The sequence below is a fragment of the Platalea leucorodia genome, assembly GCF_965183815.1.
Source record: "Platalea leucorodia genome assembly, chromosome: 4".
NCBI lineage: Eukaryota > Metazoa > Chordata > Aves > Pelecaniformes > Threskiornithidae > Platalea > Platalea leucorodia.
Window position 1 is genome coordinate 47,732,651 of NC_138826.1, and position 21,797 is coordinate 47,754,447.

The 21,797-nt window shown below is 37.8% G+C and overlaps 1 protein-coding gene across 1 annotated transcript in view; it reads left to right on the plus strand.

The window, feature by feature from the left end:
• LOC309589909 (potassium voltage-gated channel subfamily KQT member 1-like) overlaps positions 1 to 21,797 on the plus strand; it is a gene marked incomplete at both ends in the record, with an annotated part of 511,694 nt that overhangs the window by 291,824 nt on the left and 198,073 nt on the right. The window contains 4 exons of the mRNA XM_082310623.1: positions 2,573 to 2,648; positions 6,253 to 6,347; positions 7,346 to 7,386; positions 15,742 to 15,803. Coding sequence (XP_082166749.1) covers positions 2,573 to 2,648; positions 6,253 to 6,347; positions 7,346 to 7,386; positions 15,742 to 15,803 — 274 coding nt within the window. The remainder of the gene's footprint in view (positions 1 to 2,572; positions 2,649 to 6,252; positions 6,348 to 7,345; positions 7,387 to 15,741; positions 15,804 to 21,797) is intronic.

Consider the following 21,797-nt stretch of genomic DNA (forward strand, 5'->3'; position numbering starts at 1 on the left):
AAATATAAGGCTTAGCAGGATAAATGTATTAGGCTAAATACAGGGGTAAATGTAACCTGGCCAGTAATTGCTGTAATTATCCATTCTGGACATCAGTGCTAGGAAACTATGAAAATCAGCTAAAATCTCCAGAAATGTTTAAGATCACAGTCAGCCACATTGCTACAACCCCCCGTCAGGAGGCTAGCTCTGCTTACTATATAGGGCAGGGAGTTTAACTCATCTAGAGCAGCTCTCTGTCATCTAGAGCTGCTATACTCCTTATGGATTTATTGAGGCAATTAAGATAACACATCCACATATCTCAGTCCATGGATTTGCACCTTTTGACGCTGTCTTTTTTCCATTAAAGCCAGGTTTCATGTATTTCTGTCCCTCAGTTTAATACTAGTGACCATCAAATCTGAACAGTAACTTCTTTTTCAAAATTTGCTCCCAATGAGATTGGTGTGAATTTTGCCAGTTGGAACAGGCCAATACCAAGTGCTTTTGAATTACAGTTGAGTTTCTTTGCTGTATTTCACAAATAAATAACTTTTCTCTCTAAAAATGAGGCCTGTTCAACTGTGCATGAGGTTCCAAGAGTCAGCCTCGTGGTTTTGGACAGTTAAACTTGATAACACATTGGAAAAAGTTCTGTAGCCCTGATTTCTGCTGAAGGAGTGGAATTAGGAGGAAATTACTGCCTTGGTTTGTTTCCATCTCTGACTTCTTTAAGCTTATCTATTTGAAGCTGTTTAAACAATGCATGAACCGTCTCATATGGATTACACAAAAAAAAACCCCTCTTAAGTATATATATGAAGTCTAACATCATTTAGAGCTAGGGGATCATTTCAAGCTTTTATCTTAACTGGTACACAAAGGAGGTAGGCTAAACCCTAAACCTTAAACTGTGATTCTTTTATGGTTATAAATATATATATATTACTTGTACGGGCTGACAGGCAAAGATTTCTCTATCATCAAGTATGTGCCATTTACAAGCAGAATGTTGTCTCCATTCTAGTCACCAGCCACAGGAGCTCAGCTGAGGCCCTGAGTGTCAAGCTGAGAGCTTTTCTGACACCATAATAAAGGTCCTGTAGGCTAAAATACGGGTAGTCCATCAGTGACACTTCTGAAATCCCTTTGATGGGCTTACACAAATGCAAAGATTCAACTTAGCAATGCTGTTGATGGTATACAACAATGATGGTTCTTGAATCATGCTCACCCTGCATTGTCTTCTGTGTTTGCATGTGTGAGTGTATATATATGGATATGTGCATGAATATACATAGGTATATGAAGTGTGAAGATATATGTAGTATAGACACTTGAGTTTCACACGTATTTGTGCATGTATTTAATATTAAATTGGGACTTAAATAGAAAGAGCAAGAAAAAGGTACGGAAAGCTTATTTTAAAAACCCTGGTCTTGTGGCTGTGGTATCTCACTCAATCAGAAGCACTGATTTTATCAAAGAGAAATTGTGAAAATGAAAACTGGTGCTAGTTCTTAAATACAGTCCCTGTTTGTTTAGCTTTTATTTACTTCACTTTGAAATAATACACCGTAATCTTTCCATGTTTTAAAGACTTTATCTCTAAACTGTGGCATCCAAGTAGGTGGCCTAGCCAATATTTCCTTTTCCCCAGTCAGATACAATGGTAAAAGGTGGCAGATTGTGTTTTCAGGAGACTCGAGAAACTTGCTGGCAAGCTTTCCTAGGGTTATCATCACATGTCAAAGATGATGTCTGTATAGAACACAGATTCCCTAACAATGCGGCTTCCTTAGAAGGAAAATTTTGTTTTCTTTAGTTCACTCATTTTGAATGAATCAAGAAGTCCACGGGGAAGGAGTTAGTCCTTAAATAAAATACTTGTTCTTATAATTACCATATTCCTGCTTCCTCTCTACACCTCCAAAATTCATCATAAATAAGAGAGTGTGGTAATTAATTGCCAGCCAAGTGGTACAATTAATGTTCTGCAAATACAATATCCTTTGGGTGAAGTGACATTGCTAAGTTATAATATGTCCAGTTCTGTGTTTGAGTACCAATACAGACAGCCACATGCGCACACACATGTGTGCCAAGAGGTGTTATTTTTATTTTTTTTAAAATGTGATACTTGAATTTCTCTTTCCTTCCTAGAGAATTCAAAGTACTTCTTAAAAGACTTAATTTCTCTGCAATAGAGCTCATGGGCAAACACTCAATAAATGCAAAATAAGGAATGCGGTCATGGTTCTAAAAACATTTCACATTCTTCAAACTGATGCCAGTTGTATGCATTGACAGTAATCCTGTCTAATCCTCTCCACATGTATTATCTTTGTACACCTGCTCTCATTGTCTCACTTATCAGTTTTTCATACTTAGAACCACAATATACAAGAAGGGAAAGCAACAGAACAAAATACACTTGCACACACAGTGTGTTATGCTGCAATTTTGCATTGTAGACATAAAACATACTTGTAGATTTTGGTGCTTAGAGTCAACATCTTTCATTAAGATTTTTTTTTCTACTTTTTTTTTTCCTCCACTGCTGTATGTCTGTGTTTGTCTTTCTTGGCAGATTAACTGAAGCACATCGAACTGCTGTAAAAGTCATCAGGAGAATGCAGTATTTTGTAGCCAGAAGAAAATTTCAGGTAAGCAGCACCATTAACCATAAGTACAATTTGTGAGCTTAAGTATATGGCATTGAAAGTGCTCCGAGACTGAGCTTGTCTTTGTGCGCACAGTTGTAATAAGTCAAAGGTACTGTTTAGGCTTTCAGCCTCATACTTACCCTATGTGGATTTTTTCATAGCGTGGGCAAAACTATCAACTATCCATGGGTATAGTACAATACGAAAACCTTCTGAATTTGTGGAATCAGCATAGTTATTTTTCACTTCTCTTTCTTACTGTGTTTGTTTAGTTGGTGTTCTGTTTGTTTGTTTTACTATTCTGACCAATATATAAACTACTTACCCGTCTACTAGAAGAAGTGAAGAAAAGACTCTGTTGGAGTGTCTGCTAAAATACCGTTACTGTCTATCATGGTCATCTAATGACTGGTTAGAAAATGTTCAACTAATTGCACGCTATGTATGGCTGACAGATAAATAGACCTTACTGATGAGTACTATGCTGTGTAAAGTTGCTTTCACCTTTGTGGCCCACATTTCCAAATTTGGTTCCCAGAATGGGACATCATAGAGAGGCCGTACTTTATAAAATTGTGGAGCATCTGCCCTCTGGAAATTTGCTGTCTTTATGAAGTCTTAAGTTAAATTTCTCAATCAGGTTACAAAGTGCTCAAACTAAGTGTGCTGCATTGGAAAAACTGTCTCCTTTTGCCTATTTACTAAGCCTGTTATAATAAAATTTGTTTAGAATGTGGTTCTGGTATCATCATTCTCATCACCTATGTGCTGGTGATGTCATGGAAATGAATAATTAACTTCTGGCCTGATTTTCAAAGCCCCTGTTATTTCCATCTGAAGGTTCATGCTATTTTGTCCAAGAGAGTCCACTGCAAGTTAATCAGCTTTCAAAATCCTTTTGAAGAGGTTTTAAAAAGATAAAGCAATAACCTAAATTTCAAGCAAGTTTGATTAGAGCTGAGCACTTAATTGCAAGGGATAGAAGTCTGAGATAAGCTCATACCACTCAGAAGACCCTGAATTAAGGCAGACAAAATAGCACATACATTTCCCAAGCTCATGCAGAAACATATATTCAGGTGACCTTACCTTATGAAAGAAGACTAGGAGAAGTCAGTTTGTTTAATTCAGCAACAACAGGAGAGCAGGATTATATTGTAAAGGCACTAGAGAGATAAACACTACAGGAAATCTAAAAAAAAAAAAAAAAAAAAAAAAAAAAAAGGAAAGAAAATTAAAGACACCATTCCTGGAAAATAAAATCAGTATATAAATGAGTTAGGATAAAAATCAGGATATTTCAAACCACCAGAAACCTAATGTTCTGGAGCTGTCAACCAATAGCAGTCGTGCCAAACCTTAAAAACTGAACTTGATCAGTCTATGGAGAGGATTCTGTGAGTTGGTGTTAGTGATAGGGAAGAAGAAGAAGGAATTATCTTCCATTTTTTTCTTTCGTGGGACTTTGAAATATAGCTTATAAGACTCCCTATGCTAATTAGATTTTGGATGTTCAAAGCTGGGTAATACTATTTTGAGTTTTGCATTAGGAGCTGTAAGCATGCTGGGTGTAGAATGCTGCGCCCAAATGGCCAGGATTTGGGATTATGGACAGAATGAAAGTTAAAGAAGTTCTTCAAGTTCTGCATTTACCAAACCTCCCTGGAAGCCTATTACCTCCCGCCTTCAGTTGTATTGTACCAGCATTTCCTAATAAAAACATGACAAGAGATTGTGCCAAAGTTTGGCAGGACATAAGATGCTCAGATCTAAAGCTTGATGAGAAAAGAGGAGAGAAAAATGGTGAAAGCTGGAAGGATATTTTTACTATGCTTTAGAGAGGACTCAGGCAGACTGCAGTGTACAGTACTTTGTGACTATAGGATTCAAAGCTGATGATTTGGTAAAAGGGATAACAGATAGAGGACTTCTTTTGAGGGAGAAAAGACATTTCATTGGGAATGAGTAGAATTAATTATGCACATGGTAGCCCATGGGGGAGAGGGGAGGGAGGTGGGGAAAAATCCCCAGCACATCTAGGCTCTGCGCCATGCATCGTGTTTAAATAGAGAGTGTCCAAAGGAAAGGACAGAGGATTTAGCCAAAATGCTCTCAAAGCACCCCCGCTAGTCAATCTAAAGAGTGATACTGGCACTGTTTCTGGGTGAAGACAATAGGCTGCTTTTCTGGCCAGAAATACTGATGTGTCAGCGTCTGCAAAAATGTGAAGCTGGGGAAGGCAAAAAAAAAAAAAAAAAAGCGATAAACTGAAAGCTGAAACCTCCCTCCCCCACAACGTATCTCTTCTCACGAATGCACACAAATGTACACGCACGCTACCAAAGCCACGAACTCTTCTGAAAGTAATAATGCAGGTAAGTGCTGGCGGCTGAGCGCAAGGAAGGCATTTTATCATGAAGAGCTTTTGCTTCTTCATTCATTTCACAGGATTTGTTTCCATTCCAGTTCCATGCTTTCATTTGAAATTTCTAGGATCCTGTGGCTGCCTTCCAAGCATGACTCCAGCACATACTGTAGGTGTTCAGTGCATGTGTGCAGTGGTGCATGCTAATGGCTCTGGCTGAAGCTGTGACAGAGTGGAAACAGACAACAAGATGACTAATGAGCTGTTTTCAGTAATTTCCAATTACTAGATTTGCAGTTTACCTTTCTTTTTTTTCTTCTTTTCTTGAGCCAGAGCCAAAAAGGAGACATCTTGCCCCACATTTCCCACAGGGGTTGGTATGGCTCTGAAAATGCTGGTATTTTTGAAAGGACATCATTTGCGTTTATTCCAACACACACACATTCATTTTACTTGACAAAATTTTACCATGCTGCACTTTTTATAATCACATCACTTTATGCAAATTCTCTAGACTTGTTTCAAAATTCTGCCTTAGTATTTATAGCAAGAAACCAGAGCTTGGCAGAAGCATCTGGATTCTCATTAGAATGGGAATAAAGCTGGGCAGATGGCAGTTTTTTAGCTCTCTTGCATTTTTTATCTGTCCTTTTTAATTTATTTGAATTGGATCTCTTTTCCTGATCTTGTAGGTATCGTTAAAGACAAAGAAGCGCAAACAAAATCTATGTGCAGCAGTCTTCAGACTTATGCAAAGCATCTGTCCTCCTAGTTACTTAAGCAATAATGCTTCTGTCACCAGACGTCTTTAGAGGCATTTGATTCTGGGTCCAAGTGTTATGAATTGGGCCTACCTCTGTGGTTCAGTCCTCTGACATTATGCTTAACATATGGTTTTGGAATGAGCCAAGAGATACCACACATGATAGTCTTAGATAAATCATATATCTTGGTTTTGTGTTTTTTAAATACACTGTGAAGGTCTAATATTTTGCTCAGTATGAAGTGACATGAAGACATGACTCTTAACTGACAGTAGTGGGAATCATTTGGCTCCATCTCCACAATAAATATGCACTCCTACAATGCCTACATATTTTTTATTCATTGCAACAACCATTGCAAAATGGCAAGAAAATAACCTCTGGAAGATAAAAAATAGAATGAAGGCCTGTCTGAAATAAAAATCAAGTTTAAATTATACTTTCCTTTCAATCTTATGTATGACTCCTTTCACAGCAAGCTCGGAAACCTTATGATGTACGCGATGTGATTGAACAGTACTCACAAGGACACCTCAATATGATGGTTCGGATAAAAGAACTTCAAAGAAGGTAGGCCCTGTCTACTTCATGAAATATTTGATTTCTCTGGTGCCAGCTGGCTTTAGGAGAGATGTGTACTTAATGAACAGTAATTGTCCAAAATTGCAAGCACAACAGGGAGCACAATATCTAGAGGATTTAACTTGGAGTCATTTTTAACCCTTTTTATGACCAAGTTTACAATTATCCTTTATTCTCCTCTCCTCCTCCTCCAAGTGAAATTAAAAGAAATTAAGGTGCATGCTGTGAAGTTTATAGTATGAAGTGAGCTTTTCTACCCTCTTCTTAGAAAAGGAAAACTTTTCAAATAATGATTTACCTTTCTGTCCCCTCTCTGTGTTTCTCCACAACTGAGAGAAATCTGGTTCATTTGTGCTGCCCTCTCTATCTGGAACTTTTCCTTTCCCACATTCCTCCATGAACGTGCTTTCTCTGAGTTTGGGGATTGCAGCTGAAATATTTTGCCACAAAACTATTCTCTTCTGTTTCAACACAAAGTGCTTTTCTCTTTACAAATTAACACTGCAGACTGGGACACCAGACTGAACTCCTCTGGCCCTTAAATGAAATAAAAAAGAAAAAAATCCTATTGAATGGAATCTACTGTGTCAACATATATAGATATTAAATCCGCCTGCATGAGATTCAAGGAACAGTTGCAAATGTTATTAAGAAGCTATTCTGTTTGTATAGTCTTTGTTATTAGATTACATATGACACAGGATAACTATGTTTTAGTTACAACATGAAAGTCTAAGAAATAAAATATTAGTACTCACAAAAATAATAATAATAATATGGTTTGATTTTGGGAAAAAACTCTAAAGACCTAAACTGCTGTCTGTATGTGCAGAAAAATCAAGCTAGTCTCATATATTTACTTGCTTTGTTTTAGGTTTAAAGCTACAGTAAATTCTCATGTAAATTATGCTCCTATGCTTTTCCTAGCAATAGAGTTTAAGTTGCTTCGTAATTGCACTGCTGGTAATTCTCTGTTTGCTTTTCAGATTGGACCACTCCTTGGGAAAGCCAGGCCTTTTCCTCCCAGGTACAGTGACTGCATTTTATGAAAAATGATTAGCTTCATAACTTTGTGAAAATAAATACCCATGGCTACAGTGATATGGATTTCTAATTCAGCCAATTATGCATAATTCTGTTAATAAGCCCGGGAAAGATAAATACCTTGCATTCAGGTGGTAGTGGAGTAAATGTTAAAACTGTGTATCAGTGCACGCTGAGTTGGAAACATATTGCTGGAAATTTTTTCACCAAAATATTATTTCTAAATCTTTTGTGCTGGGATTAGAATATATGTTGGTTCCACTTAAAAAGATTTCTTCCTTTCTGAACAACCTATGGATTCCAGTTTTGGAAAGCTCAAAGGAAGATCAAGAGTATCATTCAGGAAGAACTGGGGTAGCCTTGAAAGCCCTGCACAGCAGTGAGATTCTGGGAAAAGCTTGTGGTGGGAATCACGGAGATCAGAAACCCGAGTGCTTGTATGGGAAGGACTGAAGAAAGTGTTTATTTTTTATTGTAAGAGATTGACTTCAAATTTCCAGAGGCCCTGTCTCATTCTCTGTCCCTACTAGCTCAAAAGTGACTTAGGAACTGAAGTCCCATATCCCCAAGTGACTTTGAGCACTCATGGGAAAAAGTGCAACTGAAGGTGCCAAAGGTATTTCAGAGCCTTTAAAAAAAGACATATTATCAGTGGTTAAAACGGTTTATACTATCAGAATGAGGAACATCTCTCAAAGCACATTTTTAACACCTGATTGCTGCAGAATACTTGGTAGTACAGTCCTCTTTCCCTGTAGCTGAGCTGGTTTTAGACCACAGGAAAATAATCCATCAGTTTGAATACATCTATAAATATTTATGCTTAGGAATTCATTCCGGAATGTGCAAGCTAAATTTATGGAAAAACTTTGCTTACCTCCAAGAATGTATTATTTTATTTCAAATGTAACATTACCAAATTAGAACTGTAATTTGTGCTCAAAAAGGCTAGTGTTAGAGGCACTTTCTATGAAACAACTTCTTGTTTCAGAGGTGACGAGTAATTAGAAGTGTTGGCTGCAAAGAAGCTAATTGTGAAATAATATTCTGAGAAGCTTGGGAAGCTGAAGATGTTCAGGAATTTTAGTCTCACCAAGGCTTGGGTCAAAAGGGTCCTAGCAACCACTGGGAGGATCTCAGGTGGATCTGTGGATTTGAACAAGTGTTTGAAGTGTTCAAGTGTTGAAAAGAGTCTAAAGTACTGAGGAAGAGCCATGGGGTTGTGTCCATGATTGATTCAGTCCTGGGCAACTCATACGCAAAGCCTACACTAGAACACTGGACAACAGAAGCAATGTGAATGATCTATCTGTAGGCCTGAGGTTACATAGCAACTTGCTGTATTAGCCATGTCCTGGAGAGAGAGTCTGGAAATACAGCCCCAGATGATTAAGGGGGATGGGGGAGTCAGGGTCAAAATCTGCCACACATTTTTTATCATTCATTATCATTTTTTATCAAAAATTCTTGCTTTGACTTAATATGTGGAAAAAAACCACTGGCTTCCAGAGGTAAGATAAGTTGGGTTAGGCTCATCTTCAGAATTCATGATGGATAGTCTTACTGTGGAGAGCATCATAGGACTTCAGAGATATTTGGGAAAGCCATAATCTGTGCTCTGGAGAAGATTATGGCATCTGTGTCCATGCAACTGACTTCCCTTGTTAGTCTTTTCTTGCGACATTACTGCTGAATAGCTGTTTTGAGACAGCTCTCTTAGATTCAGAAGCATGGTGGCCCTGCTAAGAATGATGTCTGCCTCCACAGCATGCCAACTCTACAAAGTCATACCTCTTGCAAAGACATATGACTCTGCCCTCAGATGGACTGAATAAATACTGAATAAATTAGGGATGCAAAATCTGGTAAGCTCAGTTATGGGTTTGAAGACCAAAACCAAAAGTTATTTGATCTAGTAGTTATTTTATCTAAACCCTCCACAAATCCAAGAATAAGATAAGTGGTTCCAGATAAATGGTCTGCAGAACTAAAACTAGGGTTAGTTTATGATTAGTCCCAGTATTATCCAACCCACCAATAATCAAGTGATGAACAGTGATGAGTGGTTATAGTATTGGTCTGTTTTGGGTGGAAACAGATGCTTGCACTGTCCTCCTCTTCTGGAAAAAGAGTTCTTCCTGAGTTTTCCTCAGAATGGATGGCTTATTCTACATTGAAAATGTATTTTCAATATGATATTTTTCCAGTTCAAAGGCATTGCTAAAAACCTCATTTGTAAACAATATGGGTGTTTCCTCCAGACTGTGTTATTTTTGTATTGATGGCAAGCAAAAGAGAAATGACAATGCAAAGAAAATTAAACTGCCAAGGAGAAAAACATGAGAAGAATTTTCCTTTCCAGCTCCTTTTTTTTCCTGTTTTATTACACTCCCATTCAGAGACTCTTAAGGTCTGATTCCAAGCCCATTGAAATGAATGGGAGTCTTTCCAGTAACCTCAGCGGGTTTTGGATCAGGCTGTTACTGAAATCCTGTTGTCAACTTTGATAATATTATATGAAGTAATTGCAGTGTGTCTATAGTATTATTACCTTTCAAAAGTGAATGATGTCATAAAAGATCCAGAATCTGAATCCACTGGAAGCAATTACTGTTATTTTTTCAGGTTAGTTCCTCAAAGATAAAAAGCACTAGAAGCTGTGTTAAAACAAGATAAGGATACAAGAACAGAATAAAAGTCGTGCTGGGTCAGACCAGTCCTGACTCCGACGGAGCCAAAAGCAAGGTGCTTTGGGAAATGTATAAAAATGGGCATGCATAAGCCTTTAACCTTCCTGTAAGCTTTCAGCCATTTGCAGATCAGAGACTTCCTGACATAGTTTCTGCGTATTTAGTAGTCCTAACTGGTTTGTCCTTAACAAACTTGCCTAGTTTCCCCTGTAAACTTTCAATACTGCAATATTTTGTGACAAGAATTTTTGTGATTTGTTTCACATACTCCTATTATGAGGAATCTTCCCTTTTTGCTTGTTTTGGTCTTGGCATCTACTAGCTTTGTTTGAAACTCCTAGGATCAGGAGTGGATTTAAAAACATTAAGATAATGAATAAATTTTCCAAAGACTTGAATCCCATTTTTATGAGTATACCCAGAAGTTTGTGTCTTAGTTTCATTAAAAGCTCATCTCAGTGTTCCAGGTAACGCATTTTTGTAAGATGAAACAAAGATTCCTGTAATAGTAAACAAACCCCTTAATAATTGAAAGTGTTGATAAAGAGGCAAAGCACGTTAATAAAATTTATTGAATTAACAAAGCAAACACTTATGTAATGATACAAATAAGAATAGTGTAATACTTGACCTTCACTACACATGATGGAGTTAATTGCTTTTGAATGCAATTTTTGAGATTTACTATAGCTTTTCAGGGGCAAAGGTGAAGAATAATGCCAACGTAAAACAAAAGATCCAGTGTTTGAATTCAGAAAAGTACGCAAAAGGCTGATGTTTATCTGCAGTTCATCTGAACCTCTTGGGTCTGCATAATGCAGGTGGGAATCCCTGGAGAAAAAGGCGTTCTTGTAAAATTTTGACAATTCCATTGTTTGCTTTTTTTCCCACTGAATGCCACCTAAGCTTTCTGATGCTATTTCCTTCCCAGCTGTTAAGAAGAAATTGGGTCACAATATCTTTTTAAATATGCTTAAATCTTATATCTTTTAAATATGCTTAGTTTAATTTTTATCGTTTTAAGTTAATTAATATTTGAAATGAGAGATACCCATACTTCTGCAGGAACTGATTTATTCCAACCCTCCTGGAGACAAAATCCATGGGAAGCTGGTCAAAAATAAAACCACTTAGGACATTTTCTGTAGCAGTCAGGTGTTCACAATTTTGTCTCTGAAAGTTCATTTCGTTACTCAGGTTGATCTACCTCAACGTAAAGAGCCAGCAGAAATATCACATATATCCTGCTTCAAGGGCTTGGAAACTGCAGCTAATTTGCTGTTCATCCAGGTCCTCTGAACAGTATTGAATTGCATTCTTAATAAAAAGCTAATAAAGAAGCTTGCATTTCATTTTGAATTTGGTATATTAATTGGTTTATGTATAGTATAATGATAAATCCTGCCATCAGCACCTTCTGGAAGGGCAGAAGTGTGATGTAGTTCATACCAGATTCTGTGTACATGGCTTCTCTCTAATGAATTGATTATATTGTTCCTCATGAGCAACTTGAGCAAATTGTGTCATCTCAGAGGGTGGATAAATGAAGCAGGTAGGCAGATGGACCCTTTGTTTAGGGCTGTTTTATTTGTTGAAAGGTGATTGCACGTCTTTAACCTGGCAAGTTAGTCACTGCAGCTAGATTTTTTGCAACTTGAAAAAGCTAGAAATTTCTGCTTTCACTGTATGCTGTTGAACCTTCATCATGGACGAGTTAGCTTTATCACAAAGTTTTCTGTGTTGCAGTACAGCCCTCTAAACTAAAATACTTTGGTAGTTTAATTTTTTAATTTTTTTTAGGGCATCCAAGGGAAATCACAAGTACCTGATCTAGGACTATGTGTTACCTTTTTTTTATTTCTTCAATCTATGAGTTGTAAAAGGCTCTGGCTGACTAGAAAAGAGAATCAAGTCAGAAGTCATGATGCCAAAGGCAACTGTGTTATTTCCTGGGCAATCCTGACTTCCATTTTCAGAAGGACACCTGGTTTATAAAACTAAGAATCTAGATGTTGCCATAAGCTCATCACAGTTTTCCCTACATAGAGCTTTTATAGAACTGAAACAAATACAGATCCAGAAGGCTGTAGCTGCATTGAGTGAGACAAAAGCAGGTAGTGGTATCTCTTGTGCTATCCTGCTTTCTGTAGTCCCAGTACTGAACTTGATACAATTTGCAGAGTTTTGAGATGTCTTTAGCAATCTGGAGTATCCTAGGTGTCATAATGCTCAAATTCCTCATTTTCTGCTTTAAAAAGTTGATGACTTTCAGATAGTTTAAAATTTTTGGGTTAGCTCCCTTCTAGCTGTATACACCATAAAAGTCAAACTCAAGGAAGGACTCCTACTCTGTAAAAGCAGAGTAGATCACTTCCAGCTTTTATCATTTTCAAACCATCTGTCTGCAATTCATTCACTGACCTAATGCTCCCCATCAGTATTTTTTCTAACCAAAGAAAAAAATCTATTTTCTTAAAAGTTTGGAATATTCTGATGAGATGAAGCACACTAACTGAGTAAAAAATTATTATAATGGTGCTGTCCCTCATTTGATTTGCCCTTTTCCTCTTACTCATTTCAGATGGTAATTGCTGTTTTTTGTAAAAGAAAACAAACTTGAATAATGAGTAATATGTCATTTATATCATGTACTTCCATTTGGGGAAAGAGTTGGGGATGGCCTTTCTTGTCTTCTCAACTGATGTGGGGAACACCTAAAAATTTGTAATTTTTTTTATAAGAGGCATCACTTGTTGTACACTAGAAAAAGACATGGGCCATCTTTGTGAAAATACTAGGAAATAAATACCGGATCGCGTTGTTTTGAAAGTAGTATAGTACGTATACTCAGGAAGGCAAAGACTTTCAGGGAAGAAATTTATATATTAATAAAGATGAGAAATGGACTAGATGACCCAAGAACTATTCAGTCTCCTGAAGTATAATGCCTATTGCTTATATACTAGTGTTTTATCTGATTCAAGTCTAAGTATATAAAATGATCGTTTTGTATCAAACCAACCATGCGATACAAGCTTGTTTCAAGGTATTTTTTTTTCTTCTTAGCTAAAATTTGTCCATATGTATTTTCATCCAGTTATAAATAATTGTGCTTCCTTTCATGATGATCATGCATATTTCCTTTGTGTCTGTGCCTTTCATACATATGTACACAATTACTGGATTGCTTAGCTGGTCTATCTGTTTTATTGCAGACTAACACTAAGAACAGACAAAACTCAATACTAAAAGAAAGTTATTTTGGATTACAAAGCAAAGAATGTAAAAATTAAGACATTCAGACTTCTAGTTAGCCATGCAATCTTTTCAACTATGTAAAAGCAAATAATCTAATATAGGAAGTCTAAAATCATATATCTTGAAAAGACTTGAGGGAGAAAGCATAAACACGAGATAGAAATCAAATGTACTACAGCAATGTTATCTAAACTTCTGCCCACCCTTCTTACCACAATGCTCTGCACATTGTATACACACCCCATTCACTTTCAAAGATGGCCTTTATTAGAGGAAAATGCTTGTAAATTAGAGCTGAAGGCTGATATGAATGGAAGCTAAAAAGAAACGGGAAAGACCACACCCTTTTGTGACTTATACAGCCTACATGCTATAACACAGCTACATGCATGTATATCATTCTTTTCACTTCATCTGATAGGAGTGCCACATGCCATAAAACAGCTTCTTACTGCTTATCTACTTCCTATTTTCTTGTTTTCTGTTCCACACCACATTTGAGAATAATTAAAATAGGAAACATGATTAACTTGGTGTAGTTGTTCTGGGATGTCTTGGTGATTATATGAAGGATGTAATTAGAGCTGGTGAGGAAATTATTCTTTTTAAAAAAATAAGCTTATTGGAATATTTCTTCAGGTTTGGGGGGCTTTTTGGTTTTAGACCTAAACAAAAACACTACCTACCCACTGCTGTTCAAATCACATCCCAATTTAGAAATCCTTATAGGTATGGTTTTTCTGGTATACACTTTGAAAGATGATAAGTGTCTACAGATTTACTAACTAGAAAGTAGACTGCAGAGTCAATTATTTCATTTTAGGCAGAGATGAATACATAAACTTGAGCCTCAGCCACTTATATTTTAAGAGGTTTCTGTGGTTGTGAACTAAGGAATGATGAATCGCACACATGTATGAGCCAAGCTGTGTAGTTTATTTTCTGTCCTCACACAGTGTCCTTGAACAATCTTTGAATTTTCTGTCCTTATGGTATTTACCCCTGTAGGTTCTCTGATGAAACACTTCTCCTTTCTAATGCCTGTGCAGAGCTGCCAAGGGTCCATGACCTTTTTAATATTCTAGGTGGTTTGTAGAGCAGAAGGAAAGAAAGAAGAGTGATCTTGCCAGCATTGCTTTTCACTGAAGGTTGTGGTGCATACAGTACAAGTTACCTTGAGATGAACTTTGGTGCAAATATATCACTAAACATATCACATTAGCAAATGTATACACTGCTAATGGTCATGGTAAAGCAAGTACCATTCACTGAGAAATGCAAGAATGTGAGTTCCCTGCAGAATGAGCACACATATAGGCAGTTATGGTGGACACTGATGCACTGTAAATTCACATCTCAGTCTGCCTCCTAATAAGCCCTTCACATTGTGCTCATGCCCTACACAAAATGGACTTAAATAGTTTTAAAACCAAAGCTCAACCATTCATAAAAGTGGAATACTTTATGGAACAAACAAGGAGTAATTACTCCAGCCCAGTACTGGAAATATAGTTCAGTAGACAAAAATCTGTCCAACTTCCATTGACACAGGCTTCTAAGTTACTTTATTATTGGGGATTGGGTTTTTTTCTTGTGAATATTTTCTCCCAGCTCAGAATATATGTGGTTTTGTGCTTCATTCCCAGTGAAATAACACCCCTAAACTGTGGCATTCCTTTGTGATTGGCCATGTAAACACAAAGAATAGACCCCACTTTACACCATTTTCAATCTTGGCTCCCAATCCCACCATTTGCAGTGTGTGCGTGAAACAAATCACATAACTAGGCTTTAATAACCAGGTCTCATGAAGGCTAGGAGGGAAAATGAGGATGGAGATGCAAGGGCTTTTCCCAGTGTCAGTCATTTGCAGAGAGAAGATAGATCTCTGCCACTCCAGCCCTTGAACTCCTGGATGGTGCTGCCTCCTACATCTACAACCTCAGTTGAAAACTATTCTGATTTCTTTGTGTATACAAAGAAATGTACAAATTGCTCATGTCAATGATGATAGTCAAAATGGGGGTTATGCCAAGGGAGCATGCCTGTTCCATCTAACTACATGCAGTTAATTGAGATAATTAAACAAGGAATCAAGTACCTCAGACACTGTCTGTAGTCTTTCATGTCCACAGACTACCTCTACCAAGGTGCAAGTTGCCCTTTTGACTAATTTAATCTTGTCAGTTAGACAAACTAATTCCCTTCTCTCCAACTACCCTTTTTCACTTCTGTACACCATGAAGAAATTCTTTCTTGTTATGTTCATGTTATTTATACTACCCTACTACTACCAGCTTCTTTTTTGCTTTAAATACCATTGATATAATTCTTAGTTTGAATTTATTCTCCACCTAATGAATGTCACATTTTTATTCTTCTTTATTTAGAAAAAGGTGTAGACAAAGGATACTATACTGTAGGAGCCAGACTGATCCGGCTAGAGGACAAGGTAAGTGCATGAAAGCTTTTTTTTTTTTTTTTCTGAGTAATGATATCTGATATACAGACGTGCAAGATAGTATCTTGGCATGATTTACTTTAGAATTACAGGGCACCATAATAAAGAATAATATCCTAATTTTTGTAAGGGAGTTGTTGAAGTATCATGTGCGTGTTGTTCAGCATTAACCATTTACCTGCCATACAAATTTGGTTCTTGATTTTAAAAGGGACTACTTTCATGTTGAAGCCAGATCACATATCTTGTAGATAAGTACTGTGAACTGACAAGGTGTATGTCATACAAGAATTGGTGAGTTAAACAGAAAGGTTAATATCAGGAGTCTTTGTAAATAGCAACACTTGATATCTCGTTAATAATCTTGAGGTTCTTTAATGTTTACTGCATTTTTTCCCCTGTGCAGTTATCTTTGCATCAATCCTGCCCCTCCCCCACTGTCTTCGCTCCAAGAATATGTTAATCTTTGTTATTAATTAGAGTTACTTAGAAGTATGCCTAAAGGCCAAAGCTCAGTGAGTCTCTATTGTTTTAGACCTATTCCAAACATCCTCAAGAGCTTTTCCCACTCAAGCGATAACAAAATACAAGTTTGCTTAAAACTAGGAATCTATTTTTTTTAGTCAGCTCTCTTATCTACTCCTAAAAACTGATGTCCCTAGAACAGTGTGCTTTTAGCAGTGTGGTAGCTTTGGTATGTGGTATGATGTGACAGCTGAGACAAAAGTCTATTTGAATTTAATATATCTATTGCCTATTTGTATCCTTGTCTTACTCAAATTTGTCATGCAAATTTTCTTTTCACTTTTTTCTGGAGAAGTGATGTGAGAAGGAAAGAGGAAGGAAGCTTTTCATTATTCTTAAGAAGAACTACATCTTGCCAAAAAGCAGCAATTGAAATTAAACAAATATAATTCCTTTCTCTCTTGCCTAATATCTAATGATCATTGCTAGGACTACATCGGAAACATGTGATGCTGTGATGTCAAAGGACAGATTTGCTTTGACTTTTAGCTTTCTTGGACAGTGTCAGAGAATCAGCTTCACAGATAAAGACAAATTATCTGAGTTAACTTTTAAAGTGCAATGTTCTTGTGTGGACACACTCATTCAACTCTAGAGGTTGGAAAGTTATTAATGTGTCTGGCATTGGTCCAGCTTTAGCACAATATGCTGTGGATTTGATAACTTTTTCTTTCAAAGTCTTAATTAGAGTACTGCAGAGGTATCTTGGTGTAAGGAGAGGAACATTACAGGAGATGCCAGTGTATGCAGTAAATGCTGCAGAGAATGATTTCTGTTGCAGATATCTGCTTATGCTCTGCCTTTACAGCTTAAACCTGCTAGAAAACTGAACTGATTCAAAAAGGTGATCATTTTCATCAATAATACTGCCTCAGTGTAAATGCTTAGAGGTGATGAAGCCATATGGTTTCACCTTCTCATGTTAAATGTCTATTGTAAGCATGTGGTAACCAGTCTGTAGCAGGGATTCACAACAATGTTCTCAGAACAACAGTCATGCAAGTTAAAAAAATCCCAATGGTATAGCCATCTTAGCTTCATTTCAGCATGATCTAAATATAGTTGGCACAAGCTCAAACCATTAGTGTGGGCAAGAACTAGCTGCTATTTTGTTTGAAGAATTAAACCATAGTGCTTTAACTGACCACGTATTGTATGGGAACTGGTGATTTCTGTCTCTCTACTTATTGTTCTGGAGAAAACAAATAGAAGGGAATAAAAATATGTCGAGATATTTTCATAAGATGACTCTATAAAAGATGTTCAGTCATTGCAGCTTCCTTTTTGTTCTCAGACCAAACTACAAATGTAAAATAAAATGCCAAGAGTCTAATGGAACCCAGGGCATTTGTTCTTTCAGTACAAGTTAACGTTCTTTTAGGTGTACAGGACTTCATTCACATATTCCTGCTAAGAAAGTAGACACAGTGCACAAAAAGGGGCAAACATTTGTTGTGTTTGTTTGTTTGGGGTTTTGGTGGTGTGGGTTTGTTGGTTTGTTGTTTTATTTTTTTTTTTTTATTTGCATCTTTTTGGCACATTAGTGTAAAATACATATGTTTACATAGTGAAAACAAAGTTAAGCTTCCCAGATATCTCTATTTTAATAGGACAATAGAAACGAGTGCATCCTGCTGTCAAACAGCTTCCCCTAAACTATTTTCCCATGTCTCATGGGCTCTCCTGCTTTAATAGTTCACTGTGTAGTAGCTGCTGTGTGCCCAAATGTGAAACAATATTGGAGTCAGGAAGGACAAGCTGGGTTTCAACCTCTGAGGAGAATAAATGAAGCAAGGGCATGTCTGACATCAGGCTCCAGCTGGTGGTGAAAAATGATCTCCCCGTTGGAACTAGAAAACCTTTGGGAACTCTTCCCCCTGGAGAAATTATTTTGACATTCAGTCACCCAGTATAGTCATGGCAGCCTCCCAACTGAGTGACACATCTGATAAAATGACACATTTTTGGACAAAGGCCAGTTGGTGTAGACTGATAAAAATGCAGTACAGATTTGAACGTTTCATCTGCTTAAAAATCTGTATCAATAAGCTATTAGTACACCTCTAGCCTAGACTGATCTTTCCCACCAGCATTTTCCAGTTCATTTGTTTTAGTTGTTTCTCCGAAAGGGAATCAGAATGTAATTCACCCATTCAGAGCTGTGTGTTGTTCTGCATAAAGCCATAATTACCCTTTTTATAAATTTAGAGAGAGAGGGAGGGAGAGAGAAACATACATTTCTGATGGTTAAGATGAACTTCATTCCCTTGAGAGGTTTGCTACTATTTGAGTTAAAATGTGGGATTTGCTGTGTAGAAGGGCACAGGCACAGATCTCTGAAGTAGTTGCTTAGTGATGGATAAAAGCTTAGAGGCAAAAATGTTTCAAAGATTCAAAGATAACAGCCTTCCATTCATGTGGCATGAGCAGCGTTGTCTGCAGCCTCTCTTTTGTGACCATCCGGGCTCTGTATGTAAGTTTAAGGTAACAAGGAAGAGGTAAGAACAAGTTTGTGTACGATGAAGCACCATGTGAATCCAGCATAAAGCAGAGTTGAAATACACTTGTATAACTTTGCTTTTGAGCATTGCAAAGCTGACTAGAAAGGGATAAAATGCATGGTGATAAAATTCCAGACAATATGTGAAACCCTTTTTGGCAACTTTAGTGCTGTGTAAGGCTTTACTTCTGTCATTAACATGGCATGTTGCATAGTGTAAGTTTACCCGTAACACTTTTCAACCTGTTTTTTCCCTGAGTAGGGTATACAAATCTTATTTTTTTGTGGTCAGCATAATAACCTAGTGTGGTTCTTTTCATAAAAAACACTGAGATGTTTAGAGAAAGAATGGGGCTTCTTTCCCAACACGTGATATGTGCCATTTGGCCGACCCTTTCTTTAGTTCGATGGCAGGGTTTAATTTTAAATTGCGGTATGTAGCCATTGACAGATTCTTTTGAAATGTATTAAGAGGGAGGTTGGTTCCAAGATGATGCTCTAGAGCTGGCATTAGTTTCTTTTCAAAATTGTAAACTAATGCTTCTTTATGATGAAATGGGTATTCTTTCTTTTTCTTTTCTTTTCAAAATTAGAAACAAAAATCATGGTGTGCTATGTCAAACTGCACGGCAACCTATAAATAAAAACAGGAGAGAAAAGAATCTACAAATGAAAGGTTAGAAGGGACAGCTGTGTTGTCTTTGAAAAAGAAATCTATTAGGTATTTTTATAATTATATGGCAGTCTTCTTTATGTGGTATTTACAGTTATGATTTACGTCCATATTACCATAACTATTTCCATACTTACAGACAACATGTGATAATGCTGGGAGCCAAAAGCAACCATTTGGTAGCATTTAAAAAATGCAGAAACACTAAGAGAAAACAGGGCAGTAAAGCAGAACCCTTCTGAGCTTTATCCATTTGAGTAATGCAAGCCAGAACAAAAGTGTCGTCCAACATAAACAAATGTAGAGGTTGGACTGTGGTGGTAAACTCTCTTTACCAATTTAAACACTCGTTTTAAAGTTGGGAGCTAAAAAGCTGGGCTCAGAGAAGCGTGGTGTTTCCCTACCATCTTATTCCTTCTGGATAACAATGGAGATATGGATGTTAGTGAATCTGACTCCTGCTGTGATTACATCAGAAGTCATTAAATAGTAAATTATTAGTAAATTATTTATCATGACAGTGCCTGCAAGCACCACCATAGTGGAGGCCCTGTCAGAATTTCCATTATAAACCCCTAATTTGTGGGTGGGGTGATAGGCATAACTGAACTGCATTGAAAAAAAAAAAAAAAAAAAAAAAAAGGGAAAAAGCTGAAAATTGGTGCACAATGAGTCAGATGCAAAATGAGCATGTTACATTTTTGAGGTTTTAAGAATATGTCTGAAATAAACCCAACAAATGCATTTGCTAACAAAACCATATTTTGGCACTAAGGTGTTTGTGGGTTGTTTGCCCCCAGTTCCTTAAAGATTGAGTCATTCCATAATATAAAACTTTGCAGAAGGCTTTTTACAAATGGGCTTTATGTGGATTTTCTTAGCTACTAAAACAGGCTGATAGCTCTTAAAAGTAGCTACCCGAGTTGCACTGCCGTTCCTTCTTGTAAATAGAAAATACGTTTCAGTCTGGCCTTCTCTGTTTTGCAAACATGCATGAACACTGCTGATTTTTGCAGTATCTCTTCTGAACACAAATGTGTGTGAGTCAATAATTAACATAGCTAATGTGACTTGCAGTTACTAGTATATCTCTTGTGAAGAAGGTGCATCGCTTGTTGTATGTGTTCTTGGAGCATGCCATGTTCAGTTCAAGGAGATGGACAGGAGGTTCACAGGGAGAGATGCTGTGAATGTGTATTTGGAATGGGATGCCAGTAAACACATTCAAAGCCTGATCTCATTTACTCCAGAGCAGTCCACCCCAAATCCATTGATTCTGCACCACACCCATGAAGTCATCAGATTTCTATTTTTAAGCTGTTGCGAAATTAAAAAAAAAAAAAAAAAAAAAAAAAAAGCCTGATGCTTCAAACCAAATTGTGTGTCCATTTATGCCAGTGGAGTTACTCAGGATTTACGCAGGTGTAAATTGCAGCAAATAGGATGCAGAGTGAAGTCCCAGTTGTTATAGGATGCAGAATGAAGTCCCAGTTGTTGAAGAGGTGGCAGTCACTGACCTGCTCCTCCACCTGGATGCACACAAGTCCGTGGGGCCAGATGGGATCCACCCGAGGATACTGAGGGAGCTGGCAGAGGAGCTGGCCAAGCCACTCTCCATCGTTTATCAGCAGTCCTGGTCAACCAGGGAGGTCCCGGATGACTGGAAGCTAGCAAACATGATGCCCCTCTACAAGAAGGGTCAGAAGGAGGATCCTGGGAACTACAGGCCTGTCAGCCTGACCTCAGTGCCGGGGAAGGTCATGGAACACATCATCTTGAGTGCCATTATGCAGCAAGTGCAGGACAACTGAGGGATCGGGCCCAGTCGGCATGGGTTTATGAAAGGGAGATCCTGTTTCACTAACCTGGTCTCCTTCTATGACAAGGTGACCCGCTTAGTGGATGAGGGGAAGGCTGTGGATGTTGTCTACTTGGACTTTAGTAAGGCCTTTGACACTGTCTCCCACAGCATTCTCCTGGAGAAGCTGGCTGCACATGGCTTGGATGGGTGCACTCTACGCTGGGTTAAAAACTGGCTGGACGGCCGAGCCCAGAGAGTGGTGGTGAATGGAGTCAAATCCAGTTGGTGGCCGGTCACGAGTGGTGTTCCCCAGGGCTCAGTACTGGGGCCGGTCCTGTTCAATATCTTCACTGATGATCTAGATGAGGGGATCGAGTGCACCCTCAGTAAGTTTGCAGATGACACCAAGTTGGGTGGAAGTGTCGATCTGCTGGAGGGCAGGAAGGGCCTGCAGAGGGACCTGGACAGGCTGGACCGATGGGCCAG